General features: G+C 34.2%; 1 protein-coding gene across 7 annotated transcripts in view; it reads left to right on the forward strand.

Annotated features, from left to right (window-relative positions):
- The window catches only part of LRCH1 (leucine rich repeats and calponin homology domain containing 1), a 117,045-nt gene that overhangs the window by 80,466 nt on the left and 17,375 nt on the right, over positions 1 to 19,204 (forward strand). For 4 of the 7 annotated variants that reach the window (XR_003532778.1, XR_003532779.1, XM_027674354.1 and 1 more), the window contains 6 exons: positions 273 to 320; positions 1,559 to 1,631; positions 5,986 to 6,090; positions 10,680 to 10,789; positions 14,386 to 14,523; positions 16,318 to 16,395. Coding sequence is in view for 3 of the 7 variants with exons in the window: in XM_027674354.1 (XP_027530155.1) it covers positions 273 to 320; positions 1,559 to 1,631; positions 5,986 to 6,090; positions 10,680 to 10,789; positions 14,386 to 14,523; positions 16,318 to 16,395 (552 nt within the window). In the remaining 4 variants the exon portion in view is untranslated. The remainder of the gene's footprint in view (positions 1 to 272; positions 321 to 1,558; positions 1,632 to 5,985; positions 6,091 to 10,679; positions 10,790 to 14,385; positions 14,524 to 16,317; positions 16,396 to 19,204) is intronic. The other 3 variants (XR_003532780.1, XR_003532781.1, XM_027674355.1) reach the window with 1 other exon arrangement.

Raw genomic sequence — 19,204 nt, forward strand, 5'->3', positions numbered from 1 at the left:
ATCTTACAAATACAGTTATAATCCCTTAGTATTGAAGCTAAAAAGTTAATGACAAATCTGTGTGAATAATTTCCACGTTTTTTTAAAGTGTTGCTTGGCTAGCAATAGCAGTAATACTTATTATTCGTGCAAATTAATGGTTTCAACAAAAAAAAGAATTGGGTATTAATATATATCTGACTACATGAGTAAAATGCCCCATTGTGTAGTATCACTAATATAGTTTCTGAAATAGTTTTTCTTTTCTTTTTTTTTTCTTTCCAAACAAGCAGAATGATCTAATTGTTTGGAATACAAGCGGACAAACCTCTCACAATGAGGTAAGATGCTAGTGCCATTTGTTTGTCTCTCGTATATTTTATATGAGTGGTTCATACACTAAATGAAATGTAACTAAGTATCACAGAACATATGACTGAACTCATCAGAAATGGACATGGGGCTTGTTTGGCCTGTGGTTCATTCTTGTCATCTTAAGGATTTACTGGCACATAAAAATACACTTTCTGATAAGCTTATTTCTGAGTTATGTAGTTTAGTATAAAACATTTATTTTTTTAATATTTTCTCCATTCTGGCACATTTTCTTTTTTAAATTTTTTTGGTTTTTAATTCTTCCTTGTTCGACAAGAAATTAATTTTCAGTTAATTTCAGTGTAATTTCTTTTTGCAGAGTTGTATCGTCCTTGACTAGGTTTCAGAGGGGAGTCTGATTTTATTTAATCTATTGCTTACAGAGTGCCAATCTCATCAGAAGATCAAAAAAGGGAAACCGTATGGAGCTCTTTACAGAGATTTTTTTTTTCTCTTCATATTTTTTTTTTCAGAAATAGGGCTTCTCCTTCTACATTGCATTGTGCGTGAGCATCTTGCAAATTCATGAGCACCCAGGCACCTTCCACCAGTCTTGGTGATGGGACTTATATAGTTCCCAGCTCCCAGAGGAATCACTTTTTAAATGGGATTCCTATTATGGAGTTTGGTCATAGGACTTCTTCTGTGTTACCATTAGTGGTATGATGATTATACCTCACCTTCTCCCGTATGTTGCTGCTCCATTCTTCCTGCTGCAACTCTTAGCCTAGTTTAGGGTCAAGGGTGATCCTGCTCTGAGGTGTACACTTAATTTCTCCTTTTCTGCTTTTTATGCAGAAATTCAGTGTTGCGTGGAAAATACCGTGCACAATGGTAACTAATTTTGTGAAAGAAACAAATGTATCTAGGGAAAAAACATGTCTTTGCTTTCTTTTTCTAAATGTACTCTGCTGCAAAATGTACGTTTGATGGAGCCAAGTGATGACATGGGAGAAAACTGAGAAATAATTGAGCTTATCTGTAACTATGGGGAGTATCTTGCTGTCTTTTCTCAGAAACTCATCTTTTCCAGCAGAGGAATAGGGCACAATAAAAAAGGGAGATTATCAAAGTTTCAGGCTGTATTGTAATCAGCTTATGTTGGAGTTGTAGCATGCAGAAAATTTTGCATTTTACGTAGTCAGATATGCTGAGATATTCTGGATGTTACTCTTATTTTGATTTATGTTCTTGAATTACACAGAATAAGGATAAAAGTCCAGCAATGTCTCCTACTACAAACACCACAATCCCTTTTGGCCTGAAGCCACGATCAGGTAATGTGGGAAAGAAAATTGACCAACTTGTGTGTACTGGTTTGGGGTTTCTTTACATCTGTGTTTTTATTAGATGTCTGTATTTTTTTCCCTTAAGAAGGCAGCAGTGTAACATTTTCTGTACAACAGTCAGAAGATCAGAACGTTTTAAAGTTTTATAGGTTTGAATCAAGATTAAATTTGTAAGAAGTATGTATTCTGCATATTATATATGGATCAATTTTCATCCCTTACTAATACATTAGATTTTTATAAAATTATATGTATATACAATAAAAATATGTGTTTGTATCTAATGATACGTATTTTATACGTATATACATATTTATCATCTGTGATAGATACTAATTGAAATAAAAGTTTTACTTGATTGGTATGTAGTGATACAACTGAGATTTTGTTGAATAATATATCTGAATAATTGTTTGGAAGACACTTATACGTTGCTCTGAAAATTGTTCCCTGCATTGAGTCTTTCAGTATTTATGCTTGTGTAAAGATCAAGCATTATGGGAAGATCAGATCTTTACTTCATCCAGCAGCTGAGTTTAATGAATTTGCAATACACTAAATCTGGGTAACCACCGATCTTTGTGACAAGCAGCAGTTTGTTTAAAAGCAAACAAAACAACCAAAAAGCAAACAACAAAAGAAACCCAAACGTATATATTATTTGAGAGCTTGGATAACAACTTCCTTTAAAAACATGATTAACTCAGTCTCTGTTCTGAGGTAGTCAGTATTGTTAAGTCATCTCACATCTCCTCTAAAGAGTAACTACAGGTTTTTCAGTATGTTTCAGCATCCTAAGACTGTGGTTCTGGTTTCTTGCATTCACCACAAATGCTTTTAGGCAAGTGCTCTTAAACCACTACAAGCTTGTAGTTTCCATAACAAAATACCTTGGCAACAATGGCAGCAATTTAGCTTTTTGAATGTTTATGAAATTGTACCCATAGATTTGGTGGGTTTTTTTGTGTTTCGGGGGAGTTTTTTAAGTGTTAAAAGGCAAGGAAAATGGTACTGAACCAACCTTTTTTATGAAGGAAGATACTCTTAAGTTTCTCGTGTAGTTATGATACACAGTTTGACAGATCTGTTCAGTTGCATTTCTTAGATTGTTGGAATGTTAAACTCTGGCTCAATTTTGTTCCTGATGATGTAGTGATGATGTTATTTCCATATATATCTAAATTATGAAAATACAAAAATGATGAGCAAATGGGTCTTTTCAGGATTTGTTGAAAGTGAAACATTGAGTAATACTACACAGTCCAGTGGCAACATTGCAATGACTCTGTTAGGAGAAGATGTGTGAAAGCAAATGGGCCCGTGCCATGTTGCTGCTTTCATGGGATGTGGCCTGTGTTCTGAGCCACCAATGAAATCTGCTGCAGGGACTGGAAGCAGCTTTGTGGGAGAGTGTGCAAGACCATGACTTCTTGTTAGTTTAATGTGTGCTTCCACATCTTGGTTATATCAGTGTGCCAGGATTTCCTATACTTAATGACTGTAATAGGTCAGGGCAAAATAGCTTATTGACTCTTTCTGAGAGTTTTTAGAAAGACAGGATTGTAATGTGTTGCAGTCCTTTGCAACAAAACTTTCAAGTCATATCATGCAAGACTAGGTGTACACAACTGCTACAGTTCTTTCCCAATTATATGGCAGCTGTGTATAGCCTCAGTGAACACCAAAGTCAGTTGGTTAGAACCTGCTCATTTTCTGCACTGTACTAATGCAAATTCATACATTTTAATAACTTTGAGTATACCAATACTATAGAATTATAGTATTATACAGTATAGTATATACTATACTGTAGTCTTTTGGTCACAGTATGGGTTGCAGTAAACTTGATAATCTGAACTTATTTTCTTTTCCATGTCAGATACAACAGTCACCCGATCACATACAGTTTCAGTCACGTTAACTTAAATTTACGGCATGGTAAAATAGGGGAACTTGGCAATAGTAATACTTTAGGTCCAACTTCAGATAAAAATACAGTGTATTAGCTATGCAGTACCATGTAACAAAATGAAACCGTGCAAAGGCATAGTAAAGCTGCATATTGTTTCCTGTTCTGCTCCCACCATAGAATTGCTCTAAAAATAGTATTAAAATTTGTTTTGCTAATACCTAAAAAAAATATACAGATAAAAGTAGTGCATGACAGAAAATACTGGCATGGTTTTCCTTTTAAAGCTGATTAGCTTGCCAGGTCTCTAGTTTCTTCGTGTTTCCTTTAAAACTTTGTGCAAGGTTTGTGAGTTTGAACCATTCTATCAGTGTCGGAATTTGCACTTCTTGATTATATACTGCTTTATTGCCCTAGACCTGAACTAGTGTAGAGGTCCAGCATTTCTGTGATCTAGGAAAGTTTTTCAGCTTAGTTTGTTGTTTATTCTAACAGCTTTTTTCATTTAAGTTCTTCATGGCCTTAGGTGAAGCGTTAAAACTCGTTGGAAATGTAAGCTCTAATGAAGTTAAATAGTATTTAACTGTATTAGAGCTTACATTTGAATTAGTTGCTTTTATAAATCTTTAAAAACCAAGTGCAAGATTAAAGGAACATTGAAGTGTTCTAACTAAAATGCGTACATCGTGCTCTGTGGAAAAAATAGTGGCAAATTTTCAATGAAAATATACGCAGCCATATTTTTTCAGAAATTTGAGAATTTGTTTTCACTGTGTTTATTTTCATCTATTTTAAATGAATGTTGCTTTCTACTTGACTTTCCCCCATCCTCATCATTTCATAATGATTTATGTCTCTTGGAAAGGTGAAAGTAAACTGTTCTATGTCCGGTAAGGATTCCAGTTTTTTTGAAGTACACGCACAACTAGAATTGCATCCAGAGGATAAACCACAGTGGCTTAAACTTCTGTGTTAGTACATACTGATATGTGTTCAGGACTGAAGGTCCTTTTATTTTTCATTTTAAAACTAGGCAAAACATTGGGAAAATTCATATCTGATGGCTGACAGAAAGAACCCTAAGTACCCAAAGAAAAAGTTTTGAAAGGTAATGAATGTGTTTAGATTTCTTGACAGATTCTTTTCAAGGGTCAGATGTTTACATAGAATGTAAAAGAGAGAACCTTTTTTTAATTTTTCAAATTATTTCCTCTCGGATTTTAAATACTTTCATAGAGTGTGGACTTTTCAAATTCACATTAATTTTGAAACCCTTAAAAAATACTATTGAAAAGAAACAATAATTACCAGTTTTCTTAGAACCATAGTTTGCTCTTGGGAAGTGCTTTTGCTCCTTGAAAAGGAACCATTCAAAATAGCTAATAAATGTGAAATCTCCCTCCTTCATTCATTAATTGATTAAAATGTTCAGAATGGTTGAAATTGAGAGTTGCGAAGGTCTTGCCACAGTATCTTTATTATGCCAGACCTTCAAGTCTGAACAGATACTAATACATCTTGCAATCAAGAATATTTTTTGCTTTTGTTCTGTGCCATTTTTAGGTCACTGTTTTTCTTACTTTCTGCTGAGCAAGATGACAACAACACAGACAAACTAACAAATTTGTACTGTCAGAGATTGAAACAAGCACTGACAAACCTCAAAGTCATAAAGCAGTTTGTATTCTGAAGTGAGAAGTTGTTCCCTCGCAACTGTTTATGTAGCATATTCTTACATGTGAATCTAGTGTCTTCAGCTTTGGGAGCTTGTAGAGGATTTGAAGCACAATGTTTGTATCTGTGGTGGACATGCTTGTATTTCAAGTTTGTTGGAACACATAAAAGTCATTATAAGTTGACAATATTTTCCCTTATTTGAGTGCTAGTTACTGTTTTTCTAATACCTGGATATTTATTCCTTCCATTTGTTTTCTTCTCTAACTACATTATCTGTGTACTTTGGAAAATAGTGAGAATCCTGATTGCCAGCGTAGTTGAAGACTGTCATTTGCCATAAATCTGTGTTCTGTTACCGGTGTTGACTTTACTCAGAGCAATAAATTCTGATTCAGAGTCAAGACTTTATGAGGCTATTATGTAAAATCTATGGGTACTCTTTCTTAAAACTTGTTTGTAAACAAGTTGTGTGAAGTGCTGTGGTTACAATGATCTTGCTAAGCTTAACAGGCTTAACTGCACATATAATGTATGATTTGCAAATACTAACATTTAACTCTTCGTTCTTTTTATCCTGCACCATCTTTCATTCTTTTCTCAAAAATTTATGCATTTTGTATTAATCACCTTTGAATTACATCTTCGTCATTACCATACTATCCTAATGCCATATATGAAATGCTGCTGCCCACTTTTATCCCACCTCCGGTCCTTATACCCACCATGGTTGGACTGGTTATCACTTCCCTCCAGCAGACCCATCCCTCAGTTTTCCTCCTATCTCCTTCAACACACTTACACAGGCACAAACATGGGACAACTTTAGCTACAGTATCCCATCTGAAGGAGACAGTGACAATGGTAGGTGTTCCATATATAATTTACTTAATTTTGTGTTTTCAGAAACATGAATATATGGCAAATGCCCCATGTGGCTAAGGATGAAAGATAGTACTCTTCAGGAGATGTCTATAAGACTAAATACCTCAGAAGATGCATGTTAATTTACTGTAGAATATGTAATGTTGAAAATAAATGAGTGAAAAGTGTCACTGTTTTCAAGTCTGGCAAAACAACTTTTCACATACACTCCAAGAACTATTTTTAGTGTAAGTTTATTTGCTTGCATTACTTTCAAGAGTTTATAAAAGTTGTACTCAAACAGCAGTTAATTTTGCTACCCTTCTTTTGCATTTTTTTTGTAGATACTGACTATTAAAATATCCTACTCCCATCTGCATTTATTGATGCAGGTGTATAACTAACTTAACTAGAAGAATAATATCTGAAGAAACAAAGCTGAAAAAATCAGCTAAGCAAAAATAGTGATTTCTGTCCAAAAGAAACTGTTAATACGCTGTCAAACTTCTGTTCATAGTGAAAATCAGGTACATTAGAGGACTTTTGTTACTGCTGCTTTTGTTTTCTTTTTCTCCAGGGTCTTATTGCCATAGTACATAAAGTCACGGCACTGATTTGCGAAGTGGGCTGTGTTTGGGCTATCAGGATCTTATACTGCATCAATAGTTAAATGTCAGATGAAAGAAATAGAACCTAGATAATTAAACCCATTTGTAAATATTCGATAGGCAGATGTTTTGGTTTTGTTTGTTTTTTTTTTTAAGTATGACTGTTTTTTCCAGGTGCCCTAAATTAGAAGAGTGTTTAGAAGGTAGTGAAACTGTCAAAAGTTTCAGATTGAAATCAAGACCACAAATATTGAATGATAAATGCCAACATTTAGTTTACTGTTAAGGAAACTTTCCTGTCTGACCATTCAGATGCCACTCTGGAAGTCACACTTGTACCACCCCAGACTTTCAGTGCTTTAAGGACTGAAGCCCCTTCACAGCAGGCATTTCAGTCTTAGTTCAGGTCATTAGTTGACAATATTTGCTATTTGCCACAGCGTTCTTGATTATAAAACCGTAAAAGACAGCATGTGTAAGGAATCAGCTCCATAGAGGAAATAAGTGTGAAATGTAAGAATTGATACTGGGAAGTTGAAAAACTGAATTTAGCATGATGATACGACACTAACTTGACATTTTGCTGACGAATATTCTAACAGAGAAACCTCGAGGTGGTTCTGTTAGTGCGGCACTTGATCTCTGTTAATCTACTTTTGTTACTGGTTTACTCTTCTAAATGAAAGGAGTAATACAGACTAGCTTGTGCATTTGGAATGGATAGATACCTCCTGTCATTCACATCTTAAGCCAAATGCAAATATTAGTGTTTATTACCTTGGGAAGTTACAACAGAAAATGGCTTTTACAACTACATGTTTTTTTAATTGGGGTTATTGCCTTTCTGTTATGTAAATTGAGAGTAAATAAATCAATCAAAGAGAAATATAACTATAAATTTTTGACCTGACTTCATCTCTGCAAGTCATTAGTCCAACCTTCTTTTTGTCACTTAGTTTTAGAGTCAGGTTAAATCATTTTGTGGTTTGCCTGAAGGATGATGTTGTCAGACTAAGTACTCAGGACACTAAATTCCTTTATGTGCAATTAATAGTGCACCTATGTGCATTGGAACTCAGTACAGAAACGAAAATTTTCACAAGGAAGTTTGTCCTTGCCTGTGGTATGTTGAATATGTATTGTGTTATTAACTATTACACATCTAACTTGTTGAAACTTGTACAAAATACTTCTTTAAAAAATTATTGGAACAAGCACTACAGAATAACATGGGTTGGCCACAGATTCAAAAAGCAGAAATTCACTCTTCAAAAGAGTAAAAAGTAGACATTCAGGTGTGTGTGTGAGGTATAGGCTCCCCTTGCTGGAAAATGTGTGTAATGCTGAGAAGCAAGCAACACTCAGGACTGCCTAAACTTCCTGTATTAGAACATTTTTCTTTAAATTCAGTGTATAATGGAAACCTTTACAGCTAATGCTTTTGAGTGTGGGGGTTTTTTTAAGTTTTGGGGTTTAATCAGTTAAGCTAATTTTATTGAGAAACTTGTAATTGTAGCTTCTCACTGCCTGGGATTAGCCTGCTTTTTTCCTTGTGGATGAATGTATGTCTCATTCAAGAATGGAAATGACAAAGTAATGCTGATAGTTTCTAATAACAGACGGTTGTAGTCTGAAATTGGAAGGAGGTAGATCTTGGAACATTCATACTGGCTTTGCAAAGGCTTAAGCAAGGATAGCTGTGGCCAAACTGAATGAAGACCGTAATAATATTCTGATTCTATGAAAATAGAACATAATTCTGAACTATGCTTTTGTAGAGAATCATTTGAAATGTTGCTACTGATGATAAAGCTACAGTGGCTTTTAAATACCATTTAAACGTTATTACTCTGCATGATTTTATTTAGATGTATTTCATCCATCAGAGCCAGCAAAGCTAAAATTATTAGAGTTGTACAGTGAACTAGAAAATCTTAGAAATTGCAACTACAGTTTTTAATAAATGCGATAAGAGTTTTTTATTTCACCTCTTAAAAATATAGGAGCAGTCTCCAGTAAATTATTACAGAGTTGCTTATGCAGAAGCTTTAATACAGTACAATCCTGGAGTTTAATAGAAGTCTGCACTTGAAATAGTTTCTGCGCTTTGCAAACTTGGGATTTGATTTTTTTGTTGTTGTTTTTGTAGCCATACTAAACTGTATACTTTATTAAATAACATTTCATATATTTTTCACCATATGTAAGTCTTTTAACAGCCTTTGTATGTTTGGGTATGTGCAGTCACAGTTATATGTAGACTCTCTACAAAATGTTAGGAAGCACAGATCTGTTGATACACTGTACTTTGGATATAGAATTCAATTCCAAGCGTGTAGTTTGCCGTCTACACGGGCAAAGATTAAACATCAGTTCAAGTGTGGACCTCTTGCATCTGAAGGCATGACTCTGCTACTCTCGTGCTAAGCGTGGGAGGTCAGCACAATGAAAGTCTTCATTTATGATGTGTGCACCTGTGTGTAGATCCTTCTGAATGGTGACACTGATGAAGATGTGTAGTCCACTTGGAGAAGGGAACTGAGCTGCAGTCATTATCTGTAGTTCTTAGTTCTGCACATTTTCTACAGGACACATTCCCACTCTGCCAGTGGGATTTCTGGTGACATCAAAAAGAATAGAGTTTACTAAGATAAAACTGTAATATTTAGGTGTTTTATTTAAAAGGAGCTTGGTTTAACAAATAGCCTTTAATATGGCATTCCAGAAATTACTGATTTAACAGATGTAGCAAATTTCAATTGCCTGAGAAAAGTTTAAACTATGATTGTGGTTGCACCCACGTGTACCTTTCCTACAGTTAAGAGTAATTAATCTTTTTTCACTCCTCTAGTAGGTGCTATTAGCAGTTCTTACACTTCCAGTTGATGTGCCTTTTAGGAAACAAAAGGCTCCTCTCTTCTGTCCCATTACTTATGGACCTAGAAATTGTCCTAGAAATTCAGTAATGGCATTAAAGTAACAAAATTGAGACTGTGCAGTAGCTGTATATAAAACCAGAGGTTTCTAGGCTTTGTGCTTTCCACACCATTGATTGGTACTCAGGGTTTCATGTTCCATTCAGGAGAGAGGCGTGAAAATAGTGATACAGAACACTTCTTTCTTTCAAGCAGTATAATTTTCCATAATAATCTAGTTGGCCTATAATTTGAATGGCAAATATGGGACAGTTGCATTTTCTGAAACAAAATGGCAAAGTGGCAAACAGATGACGGTTGCATTTTGACTGTACATCTTGTTCTTCCAAACCGCTCAAAACAGTCATTGACCACAAAAATGGAAGTGTAGAGGTGCATATGTGTGGAAATGTCATGTAATTATTTCAGGGAACTATATGTGGGCAAAGTGATAAAGTCAACAGGATTGGTGGGAAGCAGTACTGCAAAGAGTTTGTGCACTCTTACATTTGCTATACAGCGTTTTAATGTAGGCAGAGTTACTGAATGGCTAAGTCTGCCTACATTAATCTTTGTTTGCTGAGTGGTGGGGTTTTTTATTGGTTTGTTTTTTTTTTTTAGCATAACCTTATCTAGTAAGCCTTTTGTTCTGTGTAGGAAGCTTGTCACAGCTTGTTACACAATTCAGTGCCTTGTAGAAGAGAGTTCTACTTAAAAGAATAGGAGGTGTTTCCTGCCATGTTAAGATAGAGAGTTTTGCACAGATCAGACTCTCTAAGGGACAGTGCTGGTGCTTAATCATATGATAAAACTTACCCATTGAGATTAAGATTTGGTTCAGAAATTATCCACTCCATTGATGGCGCAGGAAGCTGTCCAGAGCAATATCCAAAAAATACCATTCACGATTGTAATCCAAGATCAGATTTTACTGTCCTCCTGAGGACAAACAAATTTTCTAACAGTTTTTGCTGGAGGCAGTGCCTAAGGATTTTGCTTCATTTAGAAATAAATAAATCAAAGTGTTTGTTCTTACACTAAAATCTCTCTTTTTTAAAAATTGTAGTGTTCTTAAGACCACAAAGAAATCTGGAATCAATAGACCCACAATTTACAATTCGAAGGAAAATGGAGCAGATGAGAGAGGAGAGAGAGCTTGTGGAACAGCTACGTGAGGTATGTGGGTATTGGTAGAATTAATTTATGCTGATGGAATGTCTTTTTTAAGTTTTCTTTTTGGAAAGTTGCCTAAGTAGGAGAATGTAAGAAAGGTTAAATGAGGCAATATTACTTCTGCAAATTACACTGGTGAGACTCTTCCTGAAGTGCTTTATCACAATCAAATGTCTGTACTTCAAGAAAGGTTTTGTAAAAATGACATACAGTTAAACAGCATGCCTTGCACTGGTGGAATTAACCATTTATTTAATCAGAAAGGATGAAGTGATCACTTAAGAGAGAGATCTAGAAACTATTTCCAAACAGCTGGAGAAAACTTCAGTTTTACAAGTAAAAGACATGAAATCTGTTACTTAAAGCTGAAAGCAGATAACTAATGCTTGCAACAGCTTTCTTAAAAATTAAATGAATATTCCATCAATTGAAGATCTGAATACAGAAGGTGGTTTCCTGATACATTGTTTTGAATATAGAAGCTAGAACCTGATGCAAAAATGGCTGCATGTGGTTGCACAGTGTCTGTCTTACACAGCTGATACCTTGGTAGCAGTTGTTTGTGTGACACCTACTTATGTGTAAAAAGAAAGATGACAGCCTTTGCTGCAAGGAATGTCATGACCCTGAACCTGTCAAGGTTTCCAGTTATGTTGCATCAGCAACAGAATAGATGGTATAATTGCACTCCTAAATGCAGTGCAAATCCTGAAACTGTAGGTGACTTTGACGTCACAACTGGATTACAAGATTATTTGTTCTTATCTCATTAGCTTCATGGAATGGCTAATTGCAAAATTATGAACTTATTTTAAATAACATGTCTTCTATTATTTAATTTTAAAGCAGGAGGGTTCATTTTTTTTCTCTTTACCAAATACTGTTTAAAAGGCAGGATTTTAATGTAGAACTATGCAGACTTTTATATTTTCATTGTCTTACCTCAGGCCCTCACCTGCTTTAAGTATGAATTAATCTTACTTTGTCTTGCTCATTTTTTCTAACAGAAAAGATCTTGTTGAAGATTTAATGTAGTTGATGTAATGTAGTATATTACGATTTCTAAACTTGAATGATGCCAGAAGGACAAAATGCAGGAATTAGATGAGACAGACTTACTGATAATGGAGAAGAAAGTGGAAGTAGCAGTAATAAACTGCAGTAGGATGTAGTTATTCTGAGCCTAGTCTATTCAGCAGCATCAGTGCAGCTTTTTACATTTATTTTAAATGTTACCACAAATATGTAGCAAGTCCCCAAGTAATTGTTCCTAAAAATAATCATAAATAATGTCCTCAATGTTCCTGCCTTGTCTATTAGTTCAGTTAATCCTCACAGTGAAAAGTAGAACAAGGTTATTCACCATGGACATGTAATAAGGACCTCTCTACACAGTATTCATATTACATATTAGCAGGAGTATTGGTTTATTGTATTATTGACCTTCAGATCCATGCACTATCCTTCTTTGCCCTTACCCTGAAACATTGTGTATGGAATAGAAGTTATTTTGTTTCTTGTTAGAAGTTTGATTACAAGTCAAGAACATATAAGTCAGTAAGTTTATACTTTATTCAATAAATATACCCATTAGTATATTTTTCTTTTTAATTGTTTCATGGTAAGTTAGCATTTAGAGAGATTACACAGAACTTGCAGCCTTAACCAAGTTGTGCGCTAAACAAGAAGGAACAACTAGTACATTACTCAGGCTCCTTATTTAGAAATCTAAATGCACATTTACCTTTAGCTCAACCACTTCACCCAAGATACATATTGTGAGAACATTGGTGTTTCTTTCATATATTCCTCCCGTTTCTGTAGAATGGGTGTTTTTTTGCAAAAATTATTCCATCTCATAAAATATTTTACTTCAGAGACATACTTAGTTTTCTTCCATATGATTTTGTCCATTTGATCCATGGTCACTTCAGACAGTTGTCATCTCAAGAGTGACTTACAATTGAGCAGTAATATCTAGCAAGAAATACTGGTTGATTTTTGTCACTCGAAAGGTAAACATACAGTACTTTTGACATGCTAAGTGAAACAAATTGTCTGATGTTGTAGCATGGATGATTTTTGAAAAAGAGAGCAATTCTTCAGTGGTGACAAAATTGAAAGAAACTGCTTTGAGTCTTCAGTTTTATTTAAATCTAGTCTTAAACCCTGAACTCCAGCATGAAATGGCATTGAAATGGAATTGTAGATGCTCATAAAAAAGTGGAGCCTGATCTATGCTGAATAGTCTCACAACAGACAAATCAGTGTTTTAAGGAAGAAGTTTTTAGTTCATCAATTTATGTAAATCTGTTTGTAACAGTTTTGAAAAAGTCTCACAGTGTATTTGTTTATGAACTTATCTCATATAGCAATAATGTTTTCTAATTTATGAATTAAACCAAGGTGGAAACAAAACATTATTTTAGTGATGCACTCTTCCTTTTGGCACTTGAAACCTACGTGTGAATACTTGGGTAATGTGGTTAGAAAAACTGGAAAAATATAGTGAAACCCCATAGTGCATTCAGGGGAGGCTATTTCTTGGTGAGGCCACCCAAACAAAGGATGTGTAAGGGAAAACCAAAGAGCTGAATTTCTTTAACTTGGATTTCTTGCTTAAAGTGCTGAAAAGATCATATGACTGTCCCCAGCTGCCTGAAGGGTAGTAAAAGAGAAAATAAAGCTTGGCTTTTCAAAGATGAACAGTGAAACAATGAGAGACAGTTGTACAAATTGCAGAAAAAGAAATTTCAAGTAGCTATAAGAAGATATCCAAAACTTAACTAGCCAAGGGTCCAGTGTCGCTACAAATTTGTTAGACCAGGGAACCTTTAGAAATCCCTTCCAACCTACTTTCTCCTTTGATTCTAAAAAGAATTATCTATTCATAGGTATTCATATTCAACCAGTATAGGTTGAGGTAATGTGTTAATAGAGAGTAATGATATTAAGGAGGTTCAACTAGGAATAAGAAATAGCTATTTAAAGATAATGGAAGTAATTATCTCTAAGTATAGAGTTAGAATGTTTTCAAGATTAGAACACAATTCAGGAAACTCATCATATATAAGTCTTATTGTAGGTTGTTGGGCTTTTTTTTTTCATCTCAAATATTTTCAAAAATATTTTATTTTCCCATATCAAATTCTTTTCATTGAGTCTTCCATTTTACTTAACAGATATCCAAAAATTCTGTTTTGCCTCTGAATGTTTTGCCTTGCCTTACCTGTTCTTCTTATGCTTCCTAAGTAATTTTTAGGCTGCTAGAGAAAGATTGCTTTTCACTCTCTGCTTGTACAGTCATTAGCACAATGTCGTTCTGGTTCAATGTGCTGGTGAAAAAGAAATTCAAGATTGATAAATAAAATGGTAATGGGGGAATGGTTAAAGGAAGGAGCCGCGTGTAGTGCAGTCACATATCTAATTGCATGCAAATGTGTTTTTATACGTTTTCTATACAGGAATTGTGTTTCTTGGTAAATCAAAACTCCAGAAGTGGCTATGTGTCTACAGCGTAGGAGATGAAGATATATATTCCCTTTTTTTCCCCTTCATCCATTTCTATATCAAAGTGTACATGCCTTCTTCATTTGCAGAACATAGAAACAAGACTAAAGATTTGTTTACCAGAAGACCTGGGGTCAGCTCTGATGGATGGTGTTGTTCTCTGCCATTTAGTAAATCACGTTCGCCCTCGGTCTGTAGGAAGTATTCATGTACCTTCACCAGCAGTAGTAAGTTGCATGTTTCTTGCTGCATTAAAATGTTTTATCAATTACTGTTTTATTGCTAAATGATATTTGGTTACATGAACCAGGTTGCTGTTCAGTGAACATTCTTTGCTGTTAGGGGCAACATTTACGTTATCGCAAATTCAAATGTTTGTTAATTTTTGTGTATTATATATGCATGTATAAAATGTGTGTGTATGCGCGTGTGAATAAAATTATCCTGCCTTTCTCTAATCTAGAAACAAGGTCAGATATTTTCATAATAGCCTTTTTGTTCAGAACACTATGAAAATCTGTGATTATAAGTTTTTATTCTAAAAAAACAAATTTTAAAAAGAAAATTAGCCCCTTATTTGTTGATTTTCTGAAAAACTATGAGGTTAACTTTAGCAGTGTCTGGCTTAGCAGATGCCATGTTACTAAAACACTTAAAGCACATATTAGCATATTATTCCTGTTGAGTTAAATGTACAGATGATTCTTTTTACCTGCAGACAGAATTGAATAAAAACTTGCACTGTAGTGATTTAATATTGGCTTGCTCAAATCTAAGGACCTGAGTATTTCACTACATAAAATCAATGTAATCTCTGTGTGCACTTCTTGAAACAGTTTCCGTAATGCTTTCTCTGTTTATGTCTTTTTCTTGGACAGATCATTGTTCCAGATTTCTGATAACAGTCTGGTTCTGAAGAGGTTTTGTGTATTTTCAGACTGCCTTTTTTCTTTTTAATGTTCACATTAGTAAAAATTTACCGGATACTCTATTCTGAGAATACCTTGTGGATTTGAGGCACTCTGTAAGAACTTTCAAGAAGACAGATTTAAGGAAAAGATATTTTCTCAGATGGTCTAGTGGAGTTTCGTTTGCTGTTTACTTGATTTAAAATAATTTCTATCTTTGATAAAAATATGACATTGCCAAAATATGCAAACTGGAATTTCTGGGGCAAAAACTTAAGTTGTCTTGCCAATTTTTTGAAACAAATACCTTGTGGTGTTTTCTGTAACAAAAAGCGCATCTTTTGAATTTGTTTTCATTTTGTTTCAAGTTCATATTGATTATGTTTTTTTGCTTGAAATAGCCTTCAAATTACTTTAGCCTAGAAAATTAGTTCTTTAAAGTCCTTGCTACTAGGAGGATATTCAGGAACTACCAGTGTTTCGCATCTTGCATTGAAAAAGTAAAATAGCAAGGAGTTTGCATTTGGTTTTTCTTTAGTCACATGATATTTCTGTAAATGTGGTGAATAGTCCTGAGTAAGACAAATTATGGAAATATTTGAGATTCTACCTTAATAGGAAATTTATTTTTCAGAGACACTAAAATTGTGTATAGTTACTATAAATTTGTGAGTACATAAAAAATTTAAAAGGAGTGAGCCTGATAATTAGTTAAGTCTGTTCTCCATGATGTACATTAAAATCCTTCACACTTTATTTGCTGTCCAGAAAATGAATGTTGTCTGTAACAAATCTTTATAATAGGCATGTTTTAGAACCTCACAAGCTGGATGTGAACAACTGGAGATATAAATGTGCTGGTGACTTTAAGAGCTAAGTAAAAGCACATGGCATCCACAATTTATGTGCACTCTGTTTGTAGGCATGATGCTTTTAGAGTTGATGCTGAGCAGAAATTGCTCGATTTGCAGAAGTGTTGAGCAGAATTTTATGCATTGTTATAAGGAGAAATGTGGAAGTGGAGCATGAGTACAAGAATAATGCAATGGGTAAATTGACCAAATGAATGTTTTTGACTTCTTTTGCCATAGACTTATTTTTTTTGTTTTACAGCCTAAACTTAGCATGGCCAAATGCAGGAGAAATGTGGAAAACTTTTTGGATGCATGTAGAAAACTGGGAATACCAGAGGTAATTTAATTAAGTCTCTCATTTCTAGATGTTAAAAAATGCAAACATTAATTACTTTAAAGCTGAAGGATAACTTTATGAACCACAGATTTTCATCAATAAAGATACTTTTTTAAAAAAAATTGGTCTAAATGTGATTTAATACTACTTTAGTGCATTTAAGTGGCTCCTGTCATAGCACTTAAAAATTGCAAGTTTTGTCTTAAATTAGTAATTCAGTATTGTCTCTAATACCTCCTTATCTTTGCCATGGAAAGTAAGTAAGGAATTGTGATAATTAGATAACATGTAATTAACCAAAAGCTTGCTAATTATTTTCACTGCACAACATTACTGCATTTTTTCCTCGTGCTTTTAGAATATGAACTTCATTAATTTTTTTATTTTCCTTTTTTTTACAATATTGGGTACTCTGTGCATTGTAAAAGTGACTAATAACATATGTGTAAGGTTCTATGATACAGGTATAAATGTTTCAGGAGTTGGAAATAGGGAAATTGCAGTGTTTGATATTTTCTGCTTTTCATTTAAGAATGGCAGCATTCATCATGTAATTTATTCTCATCTTTATAACTAATGAATGCTGGAGTTTAGTTGGGAATATTTCAAAGACTCCCTTATGGTCTAGAAGAACGTATTAAGTAAAAGTTATTTTCAAAAATGTGACCTCAAAAGAAGGTAAAAGTGTTATACAAGGTCTTTTTAATCTGAACACAGGAAAACTGCATTATGTATTTTCACTGTTGCCTACATATGACAGTATAATGAAGGCAGTTCTTTTTAGTCTGTTTCAAGAATACTGAAATGAAAGAATATTTTGTGTGATCTCCCCCACCATCCCCTTGGGGAGCAGATGGTAACGAAAAGATTTCACGTTAGGAAACAATTCCAATTTGAATTTTTTATGTTTTTTTCTGTATTTTAGAACTTGATTTGGAGGACAGCAAAAGTAACAGATAATTTTTGCTATTTGTAGGAATTGTGAGGGGGAGACTTACAGTTCAATTGAATAGTTCATCATAAATTTAATTTGTCAATTCACTGTAATGGCTGGGTCTCTTAAGCTGTAATAGTTCATTTAGTTCTTGTAATTATGTAGTTTATTGTGTTAGAATGATTTCACGTTAAAGATAAAATGTCACTTCAAAGAAGATCCAAATCTTAGTGTTATGGACTTGTAGACATGGAGTGTTTGTTAAGCTGCCCCAAAGCTCAGTGTCTTCTAATGCATCATGAGTTATCAGTGAATTAGATATTTCTGTCTATAGCCTGTTGGGAAAGAAAAGGCCAAGAGCCGTTTTCATTGCTGTCATGAGGTCTTTCAGAAATGGAAATAGAACAGAAATATTTACAAAGTTCCTTGCAGAGCCATATTACAGATGGGTAAACGAAGCCTTTATAAGTTTTTTTAATTTTCAATTTCTGTAAGTAAGCTTTCTGGAGAAACACCTTTTTGATTTTTTTTAAATAGATATTTTCATATATATATTTATTATCCCTCCTTTTTATTGCTTCCATTGAAATTAGTGTTGAATGTTTTAGGATTTTTAAAAAATTTTATAAAAATGTATTTGTTGAAGAGTTGCACAGAAGCTTAAGCACAGGGCCACGTCTCACCAATCTGATTTATGAACTAACCGTCCTTATGAATCTAAATAAGCATTAAGTTCTCTTGAAGGGAAAAACTCATTCATTTAAACACTAAATGAATGGCTTGCAATTGTAAATTTAAAAGAGGTTTTAAGTACTCTAAGGATGTTCTTTTTATTAGCTTTTGGTAATTTGCAAATGTATGTATTTGCTGTAGATTTTGAAAATACGTTATGATTTGGAACTAGCTGGTAGATGCTAAAACTTTGCTGTGTGTTGGAGGGACATGTATTAGAAATGCAAAGTTGTGTAATAGTGAGTATGACAGTCAGCTGTCAAAGTTTTTAAAGAACTACAGATGGTGTGCTTAATGCTGCTTTTGATTGATGAGTTGTATGTTACCTCCCTGTCTCTGGAGAAACAAGTAAAAGATGTGCAATGAATTATTACTTTTTTTTGATAACAAGCATCTTATATGGGAAAGTGATAGGATCCACTTTTGGGCTTTTTGGTGATACTTGTGTCCATGTTTAGTTCCTGAGAATTAACCTATGCAACAGAATGTCAAGTTTTTAAAGGATTTAGGATTGTCATGATTCATGTTGGTTTCTTTTCAGTTATTTAAAGAATAGAGTACATACTATTTCCTGAACTCCACAGGTTTGGAATAATAACCTTTAGTCTTGTAAAATGAAAACAAGAAAATAGCTGAGTAATTACTATGCTGTGCTGATGTGCATGGTCTCTTACTTCTGTGGTTTTCAGCATTCAGTTCTTGGGTTAAAATTGCTTTGCCCAGAATGATCCTGAGAAACTTCATACAAGTTTTGAAAAATGTAATTAGTGTCTAAATGTGTCCCACTGAGTATCAGACCTTGTCATCTTGACCAAAGAACCACAAATACAAAATTCAGGAACGTGAGTGTCTCTTTATAATGATGTGGTATGTAGATGATTCTGAAAGCCATTACCTGTCAGATGAGAATTTCAGTCCAATGAGGGACATGTTGAAATTGCTTTCTGTTAATGACCATATGATGCTACTGATTGCATGCAGAAAGGATGTGCTGGATCATATGCAAAAGGAATATTTTCAGTGTATGGTTCTGACCCATAATAAGAAACTAAATAGCAAGGCCCTGGCTGCGCTGACAGCCTATCAATAGTGTGAGAATTAAATGGCAATCAAGTTGTGTCCAGTTTTGCCACTAACCTTACT

The sequence above is a fragment of the Neopelma chrysocephalum genome, unplaced genomic scaffold (genome assembly GCF_003984885.1).
Source record: "Neopelma chrysocephalum unplaced genomic scaffold, ASM398488v2 Primary Assembly neopelma1_25, whole genome shotgun sequence".
NCBI classification, from domain to species: domain Eukaryota; kingdom Metazoa; phylum Chordata; class Aves; order Passeriformes; family Pipridae; genus Neopelma; species Neopelma chrysocephalum.